General features: G+C 41.2%; 2 protein-coding genes across 4 annotated transcripts; both read left to right on the plus strand.

Annotated features, from left to right (window-relative positions):
* Nucleotides 1-12: 12 nt before the first annotated feature.
* On the plus strand, nucleotides 13-3934 carry GTF2H3 (general transcription factor IIH subunit 3). Of its 2 annotated transcripts, none has more exons than XM_061344648.1 (13): nucleotides 13-114; nucleotides 283-362; nucleotides 656-765; nucleotides 1139-1302; nucleotides 1555-1617; nucleotides 1856-1885; nucleotides 2282-2310; nucleotides 2396-2470; nucleotides 2570-2623; nucleotides 2858-2926; nucleotides 3032-3167; nucleotides 3250-3286; nucleotides 3374-3934. In XM_061344648.1, the coding sequence occupies exons 1-13, from the start codon at nucleotides 105-107 to the stop codon at nucleotides 3441-3443; spliced, it is 927 nt and encodes a 308-aa protein (XP_061200632.1). In that variant the 5' UTR covers nucleotides 13-104; the 3' UTR covers nucleotides 3444-3934. The 2 variants fall into 2 exon arrangements, with proteins under 2 accessions (XP_061200632.1, XP_061200633.1); XM_061344649.1 differs by having other exon boundaries at nucleotides 15-114; nucleotides 659-765.
* Nucleotides 3935-4759: 825 nt separating this feature from the next.
* On the plus strand, nucleotides 4760-14577 carry TCTN2 (tectonic family member 2). Of its 2 annotated transcripts, XM_061344651.1 has the most exons (18): nucleotides 4770-4928; nucleotides 5559-5672; nucleotides 5956-6029; nucleotides 6746-6941; nucleotides 7171-7271; nucleotides 7524-7720; nucleotides 7944-8067; nucleotides 8418-8553; nucleotides 9218-9283; nucleotides 10100-10228; nucleotides 10531-10608; nucleotides 10929-11009; nucleotides 11380-11491; nucleotides 11772-11875; nucleotides 12272-12428; nucleotides 13077-13199; nucleotides 13743-13834; nucleotides 14332-14577. In XM_061344651.1, the coding sequence occupies exons 1-18, from the start codon at nucleotides 4850-4852 to the stop codon at nucleotides 14445-14447; spliced, it is 2079 nt and encodes a 692-aa protein (XP_061200635.1). In that variant the 5' UTR covers nucleotides 4770-4849; the 3' UTR covers nucleotides 14448-14577. The 2 variants fall into 2 exon arrangements, 1 of the variants encoding a protein (XP_061200635.1); XR_009724086.1 differs by lacking the exon at nucleotides 14332-14577 and having other exon boundaries at nucleotides 4760-4928; nucleotides 13045-13199.
* The last annotated feature ends 211 nt before the right edge of the window (nucleotides 14578-14788 follow it).

Below are 14788 nucleotides of genomic sequence, written 5' to 3' on the forward strand. Positions count from 1 at the left end.
TGGGCGTGGCGCCGCCCGAGTGACGGCGCACGTTTGGCTGACGTAACGCCGTGCCGCGGCATCATCTCCGTGCGCCGGGAGCAGCTGGTCCGGCGGCCGGCGCTATGAGCGCGGGTGAGGCTCCGGTGCCCGGGCTCCCCCGGGGGAGGCGGAGCGCCGGGGTTCGCGGTGCTGTCACCCGTGCGCTGGGGCAGCCTCCTCTGCGCGGGGGTCTTCGGTCGCGGCTGTCCTCGGCGTTCGCGCGGAGCCTGGGGTGACGCTGCGGTGTTGTCTCTGTTGCAGACGATGACCTGAGCCTGCTGGTCGTAATCATTGACACCAACCCCATCTGGTGGGGGAAGAAGGCGCTAGGAGAAGCTGAGGTACGTGCTGCTGGGGGCGGTATTATTTGTTTAATGTTAGTAAGTAGGCAGCAGATAAGCCTTTGATTTCTAAACTCTGTTGACATTGTCTGCTAAAACAGAATTTATGGATACTAGAATATTCTTTAAAGTAGCTACTCAGCATTATGTAGTCAAAGCTTTTTTCTAAATTCTTCCTGTTAGGAAACTTTCGGCATCTTTGAGTTCTTTTAATGGCAGTGATTTAAGAGTTATGAATTACTTCACTGTAAGTGTTACTGCCCTGTGTCAGCTTTCTTCTTCCTTTTTTTCAGCAGTTCACCCTATCAAAATGCATCGATGCAGTGATGGTGCTGGGAAACTCACACTTACTTATGAACCGCAACAACAGACTTGCTGTGATAGCAAGTCACACACAAGAAAGGTAGAGCTGCTTCTTAACAGGGTGAAGACTTACAATACGCTTGTCTGTATCTATCTCCTGATTTTCTTCTGAAGTACATAATTGCAGTCAGGTTTAAAATGCATAATATATCATTGTCTTAACGATCTACCCCTAAGTGCAGACATGGCATCTGTTTGCCATCTCTTAGGGGCCTTGAAAGGAGGGAGGTGAACGTGGGTTTTACTCCATTTTGAGTTTGAGGATTACCTGCTTTATATAGTCTCTTTAGTGTCTAAAGTATTAAGATTATTTGATATTATACTGCAGAGTATTGCTGTCTACAGCTGAGCAGTTTATGGATATTTTTCTTACAAGGTTAAACCATATATACTTTGACTTTCCTCTGTTTCAGCCGTTTCTTGTACCCTGGGAAGGGTTGGACTGCTGCAGAGTTCTTTGGAGATGGTGGTGGTTCCGTGGAATCTAATTGCTCTGGCAGCAAGGATGGAAAATACGAGTTGTTAACAGCAATCAATGATGCAATTGCAGAAGAGATTAAAGACCTCATGACAAAAAGTAAGGCAAAGAAAATTCTAGGCTTAATATGCGGAATTGCAAAACACTTGGACTTTCAAGGAGTTGTAGGAATTTATTTTTGCCATGTGAATTTGAATATGTTTCAAGGAGATGAGTTTATAATGTGTGACACTTCAGGCCTCTGCATCAGTGCCATTTGCCAAAGATAAAACTTGCAGTATTTGCTATGGTCGCATTCAGCATCTGGTTTTGTATCTAAAAGTAACTTCTGCAGCTTTCCTTGTATTGCAGGTGACATGAAGGGCCAGCAAACAGAAACACTGTTAGTAGGATCACTCTCTAAAGCCCTTTGTTGTATCCTTTCAGTCACAGAATCTTCAAAGCTTTTGTGTGTTTTCAAGACTGTTTCTTACAATATTAGTTAAGTTTTACTATTCCTGTCCTGTAATAATACTCAAAACTGAAATGTTTGCCTAACAGCTGTGGGTCAGGCTTATTAAAATGCATGTTGGTTAAGGTGGGGAACATGTGGCATGGATACTGGGATTGTTTTCAAGAATTGAATGTAGATTCCTTAATGTCAGCTAATCAGATATCAACAGGATGAACAAAGATGTGAAAGGTAAAGCCTCTTCTCCTGTTTTAATACTTCCATAAATACTTGAATCAGACATAAGTAGATATGTACATACAAACAAATATACATATGGTTTGAAATGTCCCTGTTTCCAAAATTGGCAAGATTAGGTACATGTTTATCCTGATCATTCCACGGGGACCACCTCCTTCCCTGATCAACATCTCGGTGCTTTAGAACAATAAGTGAAGTGGGTCTGCTTTCATGACAAGCCTGAATTAGTCCACAGATGCTTGTCACTGGGACTATAAACCAGTTTCTTATAGGTATTTTAATTGAGATGTTAGATTTAACATCTTGGATGTTAGATGCTACAGAATTAAAAGGGCAAACTGCAGGCAATAGAAACAATGTGCTCATGCATTTCTTTTTAATATTTAGGCAATCAAGAAATGAAATCAAGGATTTTGGTAAGGACTTTCGCTGACAGTTTTATTTCAGTCTTGAAATCCAGTGATATTATGTAGGCCAACAAGTTTGAGTTGTTTTATTTAGGTCATAAAAGCAGCGGAAGACAGTTCATTGCAATATATGAACTTCATGAATGTGATCTTTGCAGCACAGAAACAGGTGAAGCTGGCTTCTTTGTCATATGTATTATATTTTATTAACAGCCACAGATTAAAAAAAAAAGTTCATTTCTTTTATGCATGACATCTCTTGTTGCAGAGTGTTTTGATTGATGCTTGTGTATTGGATTCTGATTCAGGTCTCCTACAACAGGTACAGACTCCTCTCCCTGTTCCCATTTGCTGTTTATATTGATTCACAGATACTTGATGCTAGACAGTTTGAGATGTTCTTAAGCTCTCTTCTTTCATTTGTTTCAAGAGTGGGTATGGAAACATGTTCAGTGGATCTGACAGTTCCAACATGTAGGCCTTGCGCAGTGTGTGGGTATTCTAAATATCCTGGTAATCATAAACCAAAACAAGCTGACCATTCTCTGCTTTCCAGGCTTGTGACATTACGGGTGGCATATATCTGAAAGTGCTCCACATGCCATCCCTTCTGCAGTATTTGTTGGTAAGTCATTTAGAAAACATTTAAGTGCTTTTTCCCGTGTCAGATGTGAATCTTACTGGCTTCATTGACAAGGAAATACAACAGCACCATTCTCTTTTCATGCAGTGGGTGTTTCTCCCTGATCAAGAGCAAAGATCACAGCTTGTCCTTCCACCTCCCGTTCATGTCGACTACAGAGCTGCATGCTTCTGTCACCGCAACCTCATTGAAATCGGTTACGTGTGCTCCGTGTGCTTGTCAAGTAAGCTTATAAATACTGAAGGGTCTGATTCCTTACCTTCAAGTGACCTGTTCTAGTGAAAGCCTGTTCTTTTCTTTTCCAGTATTCTGCAACTTCAGTCCTATTTGTAGCACATGCGAGTAAGTGTTTCTTCTTCTTGTCCCAAGGGTGGGTGTGGAAATATGTTCCATGGATCTGACAGCTCCTTTTTCTAATGCTTTTTTCAGGACTGCTTTCAAAATATCATTGCCGCCTGTCATGAAAGCCAAGAAGAAGAAATTAAAGGTGGCTGCGTAACTACATTATGTAAATCCATCATTACCTCCTCCAGGAATTATGTAAGGTGGAAGATGCTTGAAGAACTGGTGATATTGGATCTGAGAGAACTGTATGCAGTGTTATTGCTTGTTTCTTAAGGGATGAATACCCAAATTGTATGTGTTCTACACAGCCCTCTAAGTAACAAATCACTGTATTGCCACGTAACTTGTGCTGGTTTAAATGTGAGAGGAGCCAGGAGTTACAGCCTGCTAAGACACATACCCTGGGAAGGAGAAGAAGGTGTCCTGGCCACTGCCAACGTTTCACTCCTCCAGGTTATGTCCAAAGACAAGAAAACTGGTTCTTTTTGTGCACTGGTGTGAAGGTAAGAATGACCCTTTCTAGTGCATAGATCAGACCCTGAGCACTGTGTTGTTGAGGGACTTCAATCTCTTGCTAGGTTTTGCTAGCAATGTTTGGCCTGCCCTACCTGTGCACTCACATGTGTTCGTATTCCTTTGGCTGTACTGTCTCTCCTAATTGGATATCTCTTGTGAATAAAAAGGTGTCCATTTGTTTAAAGTAACTTCAGTAACTTCAGGCAGGCTGGTTGGTCTTTAAAGTTGTTTTGAAACTGGAAAAGGTAATTCTATGCAATATGGCAGTTCTTAATACATGGTACTGCAGCTGGCATTTGACAAGTAAGAATGAAGGCTTTCGCTTTGGTGGTTTTGGGGCAGAACACGAGGGTGTGCTGTGTGCTTCTGAGCATCACTTTGGTTTAACCATTCTCCTTATACAAAGCAAAGGTACAGTTCGATGTTTGAACCTGCTGCTTGTAACTGATGTTCTCCTGAAAGGAATACTGTTCCTGCTGTATTCCTGTATAAAGGAACACTGCAACAGTTTCCTACACTGAAAACCACAGATACTCTTTCTCCCCAAGGTGTGTAGAGGAATTTACGTCATGTCAGCGTTTTATCAGTGTAACAACTACAATGCCGGACCTTTCCTGGATTGCTTTGGTTGACGGCTGTATTATAATTCACTTTATATAAGAAGTTTGTAATAAAACCTTTTCCAGTGTGGGTAGATATTGCTATGATACCGGATGGTTTTAACTGTATGGTGTAACACTGAGATCTGGCACTGGTTGAAGCGCCTGAGGGAGGATGTGTCCGTGTGGAGTTCGGGGGGAGGACCAGGCGCAGCCGTGTCCGGGCTCCCTCCGCTGGTCCCTACCATGATGCGGGGACCGTGGCCCAGCCCGCCCGCTGATTACCGCCCGCCCAACGGGTTCCGCCGGTGGCCCCGTCCCGCCTTCCCGTGAGCCGGCCGCGCTTCCCGCCCCTTCCCGTTACCATGGAGCCGCGCGGGCGCCGCAAGATGGCGGCCGGGCCGGAGCCGGAGCCGGCCCCGCGGCGCGGCCCTCCTTAGGCGCCATGGAGGCTGCTGTGCTCCCGGCGCTGCTGCTGGTGCTGCTGGCGGAGCTCTGCGCCGGGCAGCGCGCTGGGGACCCCGGTGGGTGCAGCGCCTCCAGGAGCGGCGGTCTCTGGGCTGCCGAGGGAAGGGGGGTAAAAGGGCGGGCAGGGTGTGGGGAAGGGGTCTGAGGGGGGAAGATGGAGCCGCTTGTGTTGGGCCTGTCAGCCTTGGTACGGCCTGTAAAGGAAACTATAGTGGAACTCAACTTGGAGCCCTACACTTGAAACTGTCCACATGCAGAGAACATTAGTTGGTAGTAGGCATATCACACGTAATAGAGGTATAGTCCCCATACCATTCATAGCTGCGAGGATTAAAAGTGGAAACTGAAGTCAGCAAGAAATGCTAAATACATTGTTGTCTGTCCCGTGCGTGTATCTGTATGGACCAGTAAGTGCTGCAGCCTCCTGCCATAAAGTTACTCTACTGAGGATTTATTTACTGAGCATCTTGGCAGATGCAGACTTGTATAGAAAGCTACAGTGAGCCCAGTGCTCTGGCCCTTTGCATGAATGCAGATACAGGCCTGCATGGGGCATCACAAGATAGCTTTGTTCTATTTGTGACAATTTACAATGTAGGAGGTAAGATCTAAATATGTTTTGTAGATGTTACCTTTTTCACTTAACCTGTGTAAAGACTTGCTTCTTTCTTTCTTTTTCTTTTCAGTCTTCCAGCCTTCATTTATCCATATGTCAGGGCCCAGAGTCAATTTTTTGTTTCTTGGAAATCCTTCAGGTGTTCATTTTTCTATACATTTAAGCCCTAGAGATGAAGAGACAGGTAAGAACACCCCCCCCCCCCAGCAGTGTGTAAATAAATGTGTGACTTATTCATATCTCCTGACACTAAAATTACTGGAGAAATGCACTGCTTTGAGTGCTTTGATACTTACTGAAATAGGAACTCCAAAGGTCTTTGCTGATGAAGCCCTTAGTCTTCTGTTGACTCCTTGTCGCCTGGGCCTGAGAATCTGCCTGCTTGAAGGCACAAGAGGAGTTTAACTGTGCTGCTGATTGCCCAGCCTGGTCAAAATGACAGTGGAATGCTTTTGATTTTGATACAGGAATATTGCAACTCGCCAACTGCAATGGAAGTGAAAGCGCTGGCGATTGGAATTTAAACGTAACACGTGGTATGGTATGTAAAATACTGATTCTTGCCTAAAATGGGAAGGACTGGACTATTATATGTTAAGGGCTAATGAAACACTAGCAAAATGTTAACGTACCAACAACTCAGTTTGAATGTCTTGCCTCTGTGTGCCCTTCCTGTAATTTGCTGAGGTGCAGCTTTGGTGTTGGTTTCTTCTTGCCTTCCTTCTCTCCAGAACTGCCTGCACTTCCTGGTTGTCTGTAGCATTTAAGACTGTTTCAGATCTGCTGGAAAGAGGTAATAGAAATAAAAAGTAGTCCTTTCAAACAGCATGAGCTCTGGAGCGTCTGTAGTCATTAGGCTTGTCTTCAGTGTTATGTTGTACGTAATTCCTTAGGGATTTTATTAGCTCTGCAGTTATCTGCTTTTCAGCTGAAGGAGGCTGTAAAAACTGAAACTCACTTTTCAGTATTTGTTCTGTTCTTTAGAACATGTGATTTCTACAGTAACAATCTCTGTGTGTGCCTCAAAGTTGTGTGCGCAGTTCATATCCTCTCTCTATTTGCATATTTCAGTAACAGACCCTTTGTCATTCTGCTCTCCATATCCAGTTTTATATAGGAAGCATGTCATTGCATTGTAGTGCTGACAAAACCCAGTGATAATGAAACTTCTCTTTCAGCAGCTGAAGAGCAGCCTAAATAAGAGTAATTGAATACAAGCCACCAAAGCTGTCAAACCTGATTTTGCATTTCTTCCAGAACATTTCCAAACTGACTGTCAGCTTGTCTAGAACTCTGCAGCTGTGTTTGCCAAATGCCACTGACTGCTGCACAGCACCTCTTTGTGTGGTCGAAACACTCCAGGTTTTAGCTTGCCGTGACTCGGTGATGTTGGCGCATCTCCTGGTTCAAGCTGAAATATATGCCAACTCTTCCTTTACTGGAAACGTGTCAGGTGAGTGTTTACACGTGCTAAAGAAGAAATGGTATTTTGGTTGTTCTATTTCTCTAAATATGAAAAAAAGAGAGTACTTTTGGATTTGGGCAGCAGTAAGAGATGGTGAACAATCATCAATAGAATTCAACAGAAGGTTTGTACACAGAATAAATTGCAATGCATGTGGGCTCTTTGGATTTCTGTCCATCTAAGCTGATTTTATCTTCTTTTTAAAATTCTTTTACAGAAAATGCCACTGTCATCCCAAACCAGGTGTTTCAGCCCTTGGGCTCTTGTCCTTGTGACTTGACAGCTGGAGCTTGTGATGTTCGTTGTTGCTGTGACCTGGTATTTATTTCATATTAAACTTTGAAGTGTTTAAAACATTTCTAGGTTCTTTCTATAGCCTGGGGGGAGAGAGAGGTTCAGAATGGGATTCAGACTAGATAGGGCTAGAGGGCTTGTTTTTGCTGTTCCAGTGTTTCTAACAGTAAGTATGACCTTTATCTACTAAACTGGTTTGATTCACCTGCAAGTGTGGCTATAGTGCCTATGGTAATGCAGTTGCTGTGCTAAGGTGACCTTTCTTTTCCCTTTCAGGAGTGTTCACCAGACTTGAAGCAGTTATTCAATGAATCATGTTTCACTGGAGTCTTTGGTGGGGATGTAAACCCACCTTTTGATCATCTGTGCTCCTCTCAGTCAATGGAATATGTCCCTGATTGGTTTCCTTTCCTTTGTGTACAGTCTTCTCTTAACAACACACCATTTCTTGGCTACTTCTATCATGGCTCTATGTAAGTCAGAAGGAATTTATTTTCTCAACACATGCATTAAGCATGTTACTGAAAATAGAAGCTGGTTTTATAATGAAAGTTACTTTGAAATTAGAATGTTAGGATATGAACTTTAAATGCAAATGGAGAGATATCATTGGTACTGTATGAAAACATGGGACATGAAAGCAAATGTGTATTTATTGGTGTGAGATAGAGGTTTAATTTTTAAACTTGCTTGCAGTTCTACACCCAAAGTTCCTTCATTTAAGATCTCTTTGCAAACTTCTCCTGGGAAACTTTTCATTGGTTACAAGAAAGGAGATCCAATTATGACAGAAGAAAATGAGTATTTTACCATTCCCCAGGTAATCACTTTGTGTTTATGATATTTTGGTTTCTCTTTCTCTGATATTCTCTGTATATCACACTCCTTATGGCTGTGTAATCAGATTCTGCGACTTGCTGTTTCAAGTGGAGGAATATATTTTTTTAAACCTAAAAAGGCCCCAAATCATTATTAAAAGTAAACATTATCCTTCCTGATCTCCCTGTTCATCTCCCAAAATCATAATGTCTTCATTATTGCAAGAGGTAAAAGCAAGCTTGGCATCCCAATTAATAGTTTATCACTTATCATTTCACTAACAGTCTTCAAATGAAAACCAAGAGGCTAGAACAATGTCCAATGTCCTCATTTCTGTTGAACCCTCTGCAGCAATCTATGGCTGGACAGTGTGTTGTGCATGCCCCTGTGGCATACCTCCAGGACTTTGATGTCAGATGCCTTACCAGTCTAAAATCTTATGAGGAAGGACTGCCCCATCACGTCAGGATAAACAGTGGTACTGGAGGTATGCTGCATAAACCTGAACGAAAATGTGGTTTATGTTTCTCAGAGCTGCTAGAACAGAACAAACCCAAGGGCTTGACATAGTAGCTTCGTATAATATCTCTGTTACTTGGTGGCTGTAGCTCAGCATTTGGGGATGGTCTGTTTCTGATGACCATCTACCAACTGTCCCTCTATTTCTCAAGGTTTAGGATATAAAAAATAGTGGGATTGGCTTTTGTTTTCCATTTATCTGTTTCTGGTGACTCATACTGGTTATGGCCTGAGGTGACAGAACAGCATCCCTCCTGCTGTTTTCAGACTGTTGCAGAGCCCTTTTCCTGTCAAGAGGGTGCAGTATCATCATTTTAGAGTTAGTGAGAAATGGTTACTGTCTACATTACGAAAGCATATACTTATGACGTGTCATTCTGCGGTTTGAGATGATTACCAGCATGAAAATAATGTATTTTATGTCATTGTCTAATTTTGTTCATCTCTGTTACCTTTGTAGTCCCAGAGATAACTGTGCTCTCAAAATACAGAGTTGCCTTGGTCTTTTACCAGTATTAATTTTCTACATAGTTTTCTACTCATTGTCATAACAAGGATTCCACTTGGGATGTGTAAAGAGTGTGTCTGTCTCATTAGTCAGGAATACTGCAGTGTTTGTTTTTCATTCTCAGACTTCATCCACCAAAATGTTGTCTATAGGAACATCACTGACACTGGCAAATTCATCACAGAAAGCGGTATGTCTCTTCCATTTCATGTTTCTTACCTAACCTGGACTGTATAAGAAATAGATTATTTTGATGCCTAGAACGTCTGCTGCAATTCTTAGGAGGTATCTTGCGTGTTATTGTGTACTCAAGAAGTAAACTGTTTTCCTTACTGTGAAGCAGCAAGTTCTTAATTTACCCTAACTTCATTTAAAGTTGGCTAAGAAATCAGGTGCTTTGGCTTATATTAAAGTAATTTTTGAGAAGAAAAAAGACTAAACGAATCTGAAAGGTAGAAAGAATGCTTTAAAAAAAAAAATCCCAAAGAGCACAGAGGTGGGATGAACAGTGTAAGCAGATGGACACATGTCTGGTTTGTAACCTCTTGTTACAAAAAAAGGCCTTTTGAAGGGCCTTTGTCAGCCAGTGAAGCAATTATTTGATGTAGAACAGTGGTTCCCACTCGGTGGGAGGATAATGCAGCACAAATTAAACTAATGGAATCCAAGCTAATGCATTTTACTGGGCACTGATGGCTGCCTGGGAGGGATGAGATGAAAGCAGGGGGAGAGCAGAGAGCAGCATCAGCTGGTGAAGTCCAGTGCTGGGCTCTTCTGGAGAGGTTTAGCTACACAGGGACCTGGAATCACTGATGTTAAAGCATTGAGAAGCTAAGGGATTGTACTATTGCAGTGTCCTAATGAGACAGGACTTCAACAGTGAAATAGATTCTCAAAAAGAGGAATGTTTTAATTCCCAGGCTTTCCACAGCTTTTTAACATGTTCTTTTTCAGCTCCAGTAACACACCTTTCTATGCTTTTCATTATGGCCTTTTCTTCTGACAGAAAGCCTTCCTGCTGCTGAGGTTTTATGTCAAAATGTAACATTTGCGGAGCATTATACGTTCATTTGGAAAGGGAAGAACATAGAGCAAGTAAATGTCACAGTCTTCCTCGGAAGCTTATGTGATGGAGGTATCATGAAAATTCTCTTACAGTTTTTGATGGGTTTTTTGCTTCAGCAGGGAAGTTCTGTGATAAAGTCTCTTATTTACTAGTAATAACTTCAAAAGGATTCCCCCTGGACTCTGGAAAGAAAATTTAAGGGGCTGGTTTTCATTAATTTGTATTATTTGTGTTACTAATGAAGGATGGACATTTACATCCTACATAGAGCATACTTTATGCCAATTTACACCATACTTTATGCCAATTTAGTGCATACTTATTGCTTATTTACTTATTTAAAAGTAAAGTCATATTTTTTCTTTTACCAGAAATACTGACACAGAGATTCACAGTCCAATTTCTAAGCTTAGAGAGCACTAATACAACAGAACTGTCTGGAAATCCAGGTATTAATACTTCATTTTGCCTCTTACAAGTGAAAAGAATTAATACGGTACAGATTATTATCAGTGACTGTGTTCTACATGTGGTTTATATGTTATGTTGCTAGCCCTGACCTTCCTGTCTCAATGCACTGCCATTGTAATAACTGGGATTGGTTCTGAGGCTTTTGTTGTATAGATATTGATTACTTAAAGTGAAGGTATTTCTACTGTAATGGAAATGGCTGTTCATTTACTTCAGGAGTAATGACATTTATTATTAGAACAATGCTAATGCTTATAGATTCTTATACAGTGCTCAGGATTTACCTTTCTATGTTTAGGTTATCAAGTTGGAAAACCAGTGAGAGCTGCAAATCTGAATGCTTCTGATACTTCTGGAAGCCTAAACATTTGGCAGCCAGGTACTGGCTTGTGAGGTTGCAACTTCAGCTGTAGCTAATGCTAAAATGTTGTGGGTGTTATCTTTTGGCTTTGGTTGGTTGTGGTTTTTTGTTTCTTTGGGGTTTTTTTCACTTGTTTCAGTTAAGAATCTCTGCCAAATATTGCTTTTCTGGACGATTCCTTCTAGAGTATTCCCTAGCCTTTGTCCAGAAGTCAGTGGTAAGCCTCTAATGCTTTCTTGGGATGTTTAAGTTGAATGAACTTATATCTGTTTTTGAATTATACCACTTGTGTTTTGCATTCTCCTGCTTGATATTTTTGCACAAAATTGAAAGCTAGAAGTTGAAAGGTTGACAGAGGAAAGCTCAGTAAGATGTCTTCATTTCATAGCTGGCAGAGGTTTATGTACATCAGCAACTCATACACCAGTTATATTTGGGCTGGATTCACTCTCTGGGTGCACTCTAGAAGTTGGAATTGATGAAGATTGCAGCCTTTTAAGGTGAGCTATGTAGGTTGAATTGTTTTTCCCTACATTTTAAAAGGGAAATTATAATAATGGCTGCATTTGGATCTCTCTGTATTCAAATGAGGATTATGTTGGGCTGGAATGCTTTGCTCTTTCTTCCCCCTAACAAATGACTCAATAGTTCAAGTTTGGTTTTGTTGAATGATAACATCTTTCAGAGGAAACTGACCTTATGGTATGATAATATTGGAACCCAGAGTGATCAACAGTACAGATATGCTTTTTTGTCTAATCTCACATTCTCATTTTGCAGAGGAAATGTAACTGAGAAATTGAATTCATTAATACAAGCTACTCATATTGGAAAAAGAGACAATTCAAGTCACAGTGAGCCAAATGACTGGGTGGAAATTATACGTAAGTGAGGTTTGGGGGGGTTTTGGTACTCTAAATATGTACACACGATGAATAGAGCATCTCAAAATCAAAATGTAACTTCAAATGTGTAAAGATACTGGGTTTTTGTGTCTGCATCCAGCCATACATGCATATATGTGCGTGCACACACACACACGTAACTCAATATATACATGGATGCTGCACTAATGTGTATTCCTCTAGGAACCTGTACGCATTGCCTTCGTTCTCTGATAATAAAATACTCTCTTATGTGCATTTTACAGAGAGAAAACATTTTCTGTATGTGTTCCTGTTTGAGTTACCAGTATTTCACTGGACTATAACAATAATATAATTATGGAAAGTATATTTTCCATAATACATTCACTTATATAACTCCATTCTCCTCCATAGGTCTTGATCCATTCAATTCTGATACCAATGTGAGCACTGGAATCTTCAAAGGCATTTGTGCAGATATTCCTGCAAACCTGAATATTCGCATAATCTTTGCTGAAGTGGGTGCAGTGCAAGGGATTCCCCAGCGAGAGATTCTTGCTGTGCAGATCAGGTAGAGTCGTGTCTCTGGCTCTTTGATGGATGAATGTTTCATTCTGAGCCTTGCTTGCCTCACACATCCAGGTTAAATTTTAGAAACAAAAGCATTATTTTGTTATTTCTGATTTTTTTTTTTACACACCTTTTATTTATGCAGCCCAGATTCCTTTGATCACACCAGGTTTGCCTTGCTCCCTCTGAAATGAAAATTGAAGAAAATATTAATGCTTAAAAGTGGATAATCTTGCTACTTCAAAGTATTAAAGAAAACCTAGAAGCTGCCAGTAGCAGATACATGCAAGGCATTCCATCGGAACCTTTTAAACTTGTCACATGGTGGAAGTGACAGCATTGGCCTGTGTTCTGGCTTACCTCAATGCAGAGCTCTTGAAGGCTGTGGTAAATGCTTTATTCTTTCCTGAAACAGAGAATCTTCACAAAGACTTCACTTTCTCCCCAGTCAATCCCAATCCAATAAACAAGATTCTGTTCCATTTTACTTCATTTCCAGACCTGGCAAGTTCTCCCCCTGTATGGTGATGTAGATCCAGAGATCATCAACCTCCTCCTAAATACTGTGTATTTTGTCCTTTCATGGTTATTTTTAGGCTCTAAATTTCCATTTACAGCTCTCACATAATAGTCGTGCATATTCTTACAGTTACTCAACAGTGATATGGCAATTCCAGTGTGGGCTTACCTGTGAAAACACCAGCTTTCTTCCCATCACTGCCGCTGTTCAGTTTATAAAGGTGCCAGCTCAGCCACCCATTCCAATGACAAGGTAATTTCTGTAACAACACCGATACTTACCATTATCTTAAGCAGATTTAATGTTAATAACGTTGATCAAAAGGTTACTGACTTTGGCTGGGTGGAATAAAGAGAGCAAGAAGAGCTGGTTCAATGATTTATTAGGTAACAGTTCTGACAGTAATAATCTTCCCCAGGAGCATGAAGAACATAAAGACCTGTAAATGACTCTGGGAAGCTGCAGTTTGGTTTTAGCAGAAAAGCTTCTGCTTCTTCTGTTTACTTGAGTGGAAAAAGGGTGCTGAGTGCAGTATCCATTGTCTGCAAATGTTCATCACAAAATGACTAAAAATGATTGAAATGGAGCAGAGGGAGGCTCCTGGTTTTGTTAGAGAAAAGTCAAAAGAATAACGAGAGGTTTGTGGTTTAGTTTTGTTTTTCCTGTAACCTGGATGCTTTCTCTCTTGTTTTCCCCACTTGTGCTGTCCTTTGGTGCTGTAGTTAATACAGCTGGGTTTTATATTGCTGTTGTTAATACACGTGCTTTTACGTGTGGTGTTTTGTTTTCTCCTAGATCTCAGTCTAATTATTGGAGAGAATTTGACTGCAATCGAGATGATGTGTGCTGGCCCCAACTTTTTTATCCAGTGACACGGTTTTACACAGGTAAAAATACTGACCCGTATGGAATGCTGTGAACTGGCTGCTACATTGTGCAGTTCAGTCTGAAAGGATGCTTTGTAGTAGAGAGTTAAAATTTCCCTTTTAGAAAGCATGGTCCAAGAAGTCAGTTTAATTTTTTTCCTTGATAACGCATTCATTTCTTAGACTCCTGGAAAAGGTAATTGCTGCAGGTGTAAAACTGTGCTGGATTGTGGCTTGTGGGAGACTGTAGATTTAATGTCTGGCCTTTCAAAGGGCATCAAAGCACCTGGGCTCTGTACTGGGAGCTACATGGATTGAGGCAACTGCCATGCTTATTATTTTAAGGACTGAAGTTACACAAAGTATGAAGTTTGAGAAGTGTGAAGCATCTTAGTTCTTGCTTTGTGCTGCATTATTGTGTTCAGGTTCTACATGTACTGTAATCTGTTTCCTTTGGGTTGTTGTTTAAAATGTAGCACTCTTATGTTTATACTTTTTTTTTCCTTTCTATTTTGCAGGCGAACCATATTCCCAGTGTCTTGCTAAAGGCCTGTCATTGGCATTCCTTGTTTTACTTGCAGCAATTATGAGTAACCCTTGGTTTTCACGATTTTGGAACACTTGCTTGGTTTAAAAATGTTGGTGTAAAGAGACCCGCTTTTGTTAATATCTTAAGTACTTCTGGGTAAAATTTATGGAGAAATATTCTTGAATGTTGTAGACATTTTATATAAACATGTAGAGATACATAAAATGAATAGTCATATGGGATACAAAAGATGGATGTGTTATTTAAAGCAAAAAGTAACAGGATGATGTTTAAGCTCTAGACTCCAAGTCTGGAGGACAGTGGTGGTGACTGCAGCAGGGTGAGCTCTGCGGGCCCAGGCCAGCCCAGAGTCCACTGCAGGGTCGGGGTCCTCTTCATGCATGGATCTGTCTGCTCAAGCTTGTTCTCTTCTCTGGGTGTAGTGG

The sequence above is a fragment of the Neopsephotus bourkii genome, unplaced genomic scaffold (assembly GCF_033783945.1).
Source record: "Neopsephotus bourkii isolate Nb327-2 ecotype Australia unplaced genomic scaffold, CSIRO-AGI_Nbou_v1 NB_230, whole genome shotgun sequence".
NCBI lineage: Eukaryota > Metazoa > Chordata > Aves > Psittaciformes > Psittacidae > Neopsephotus > Neopsephotus bourkii.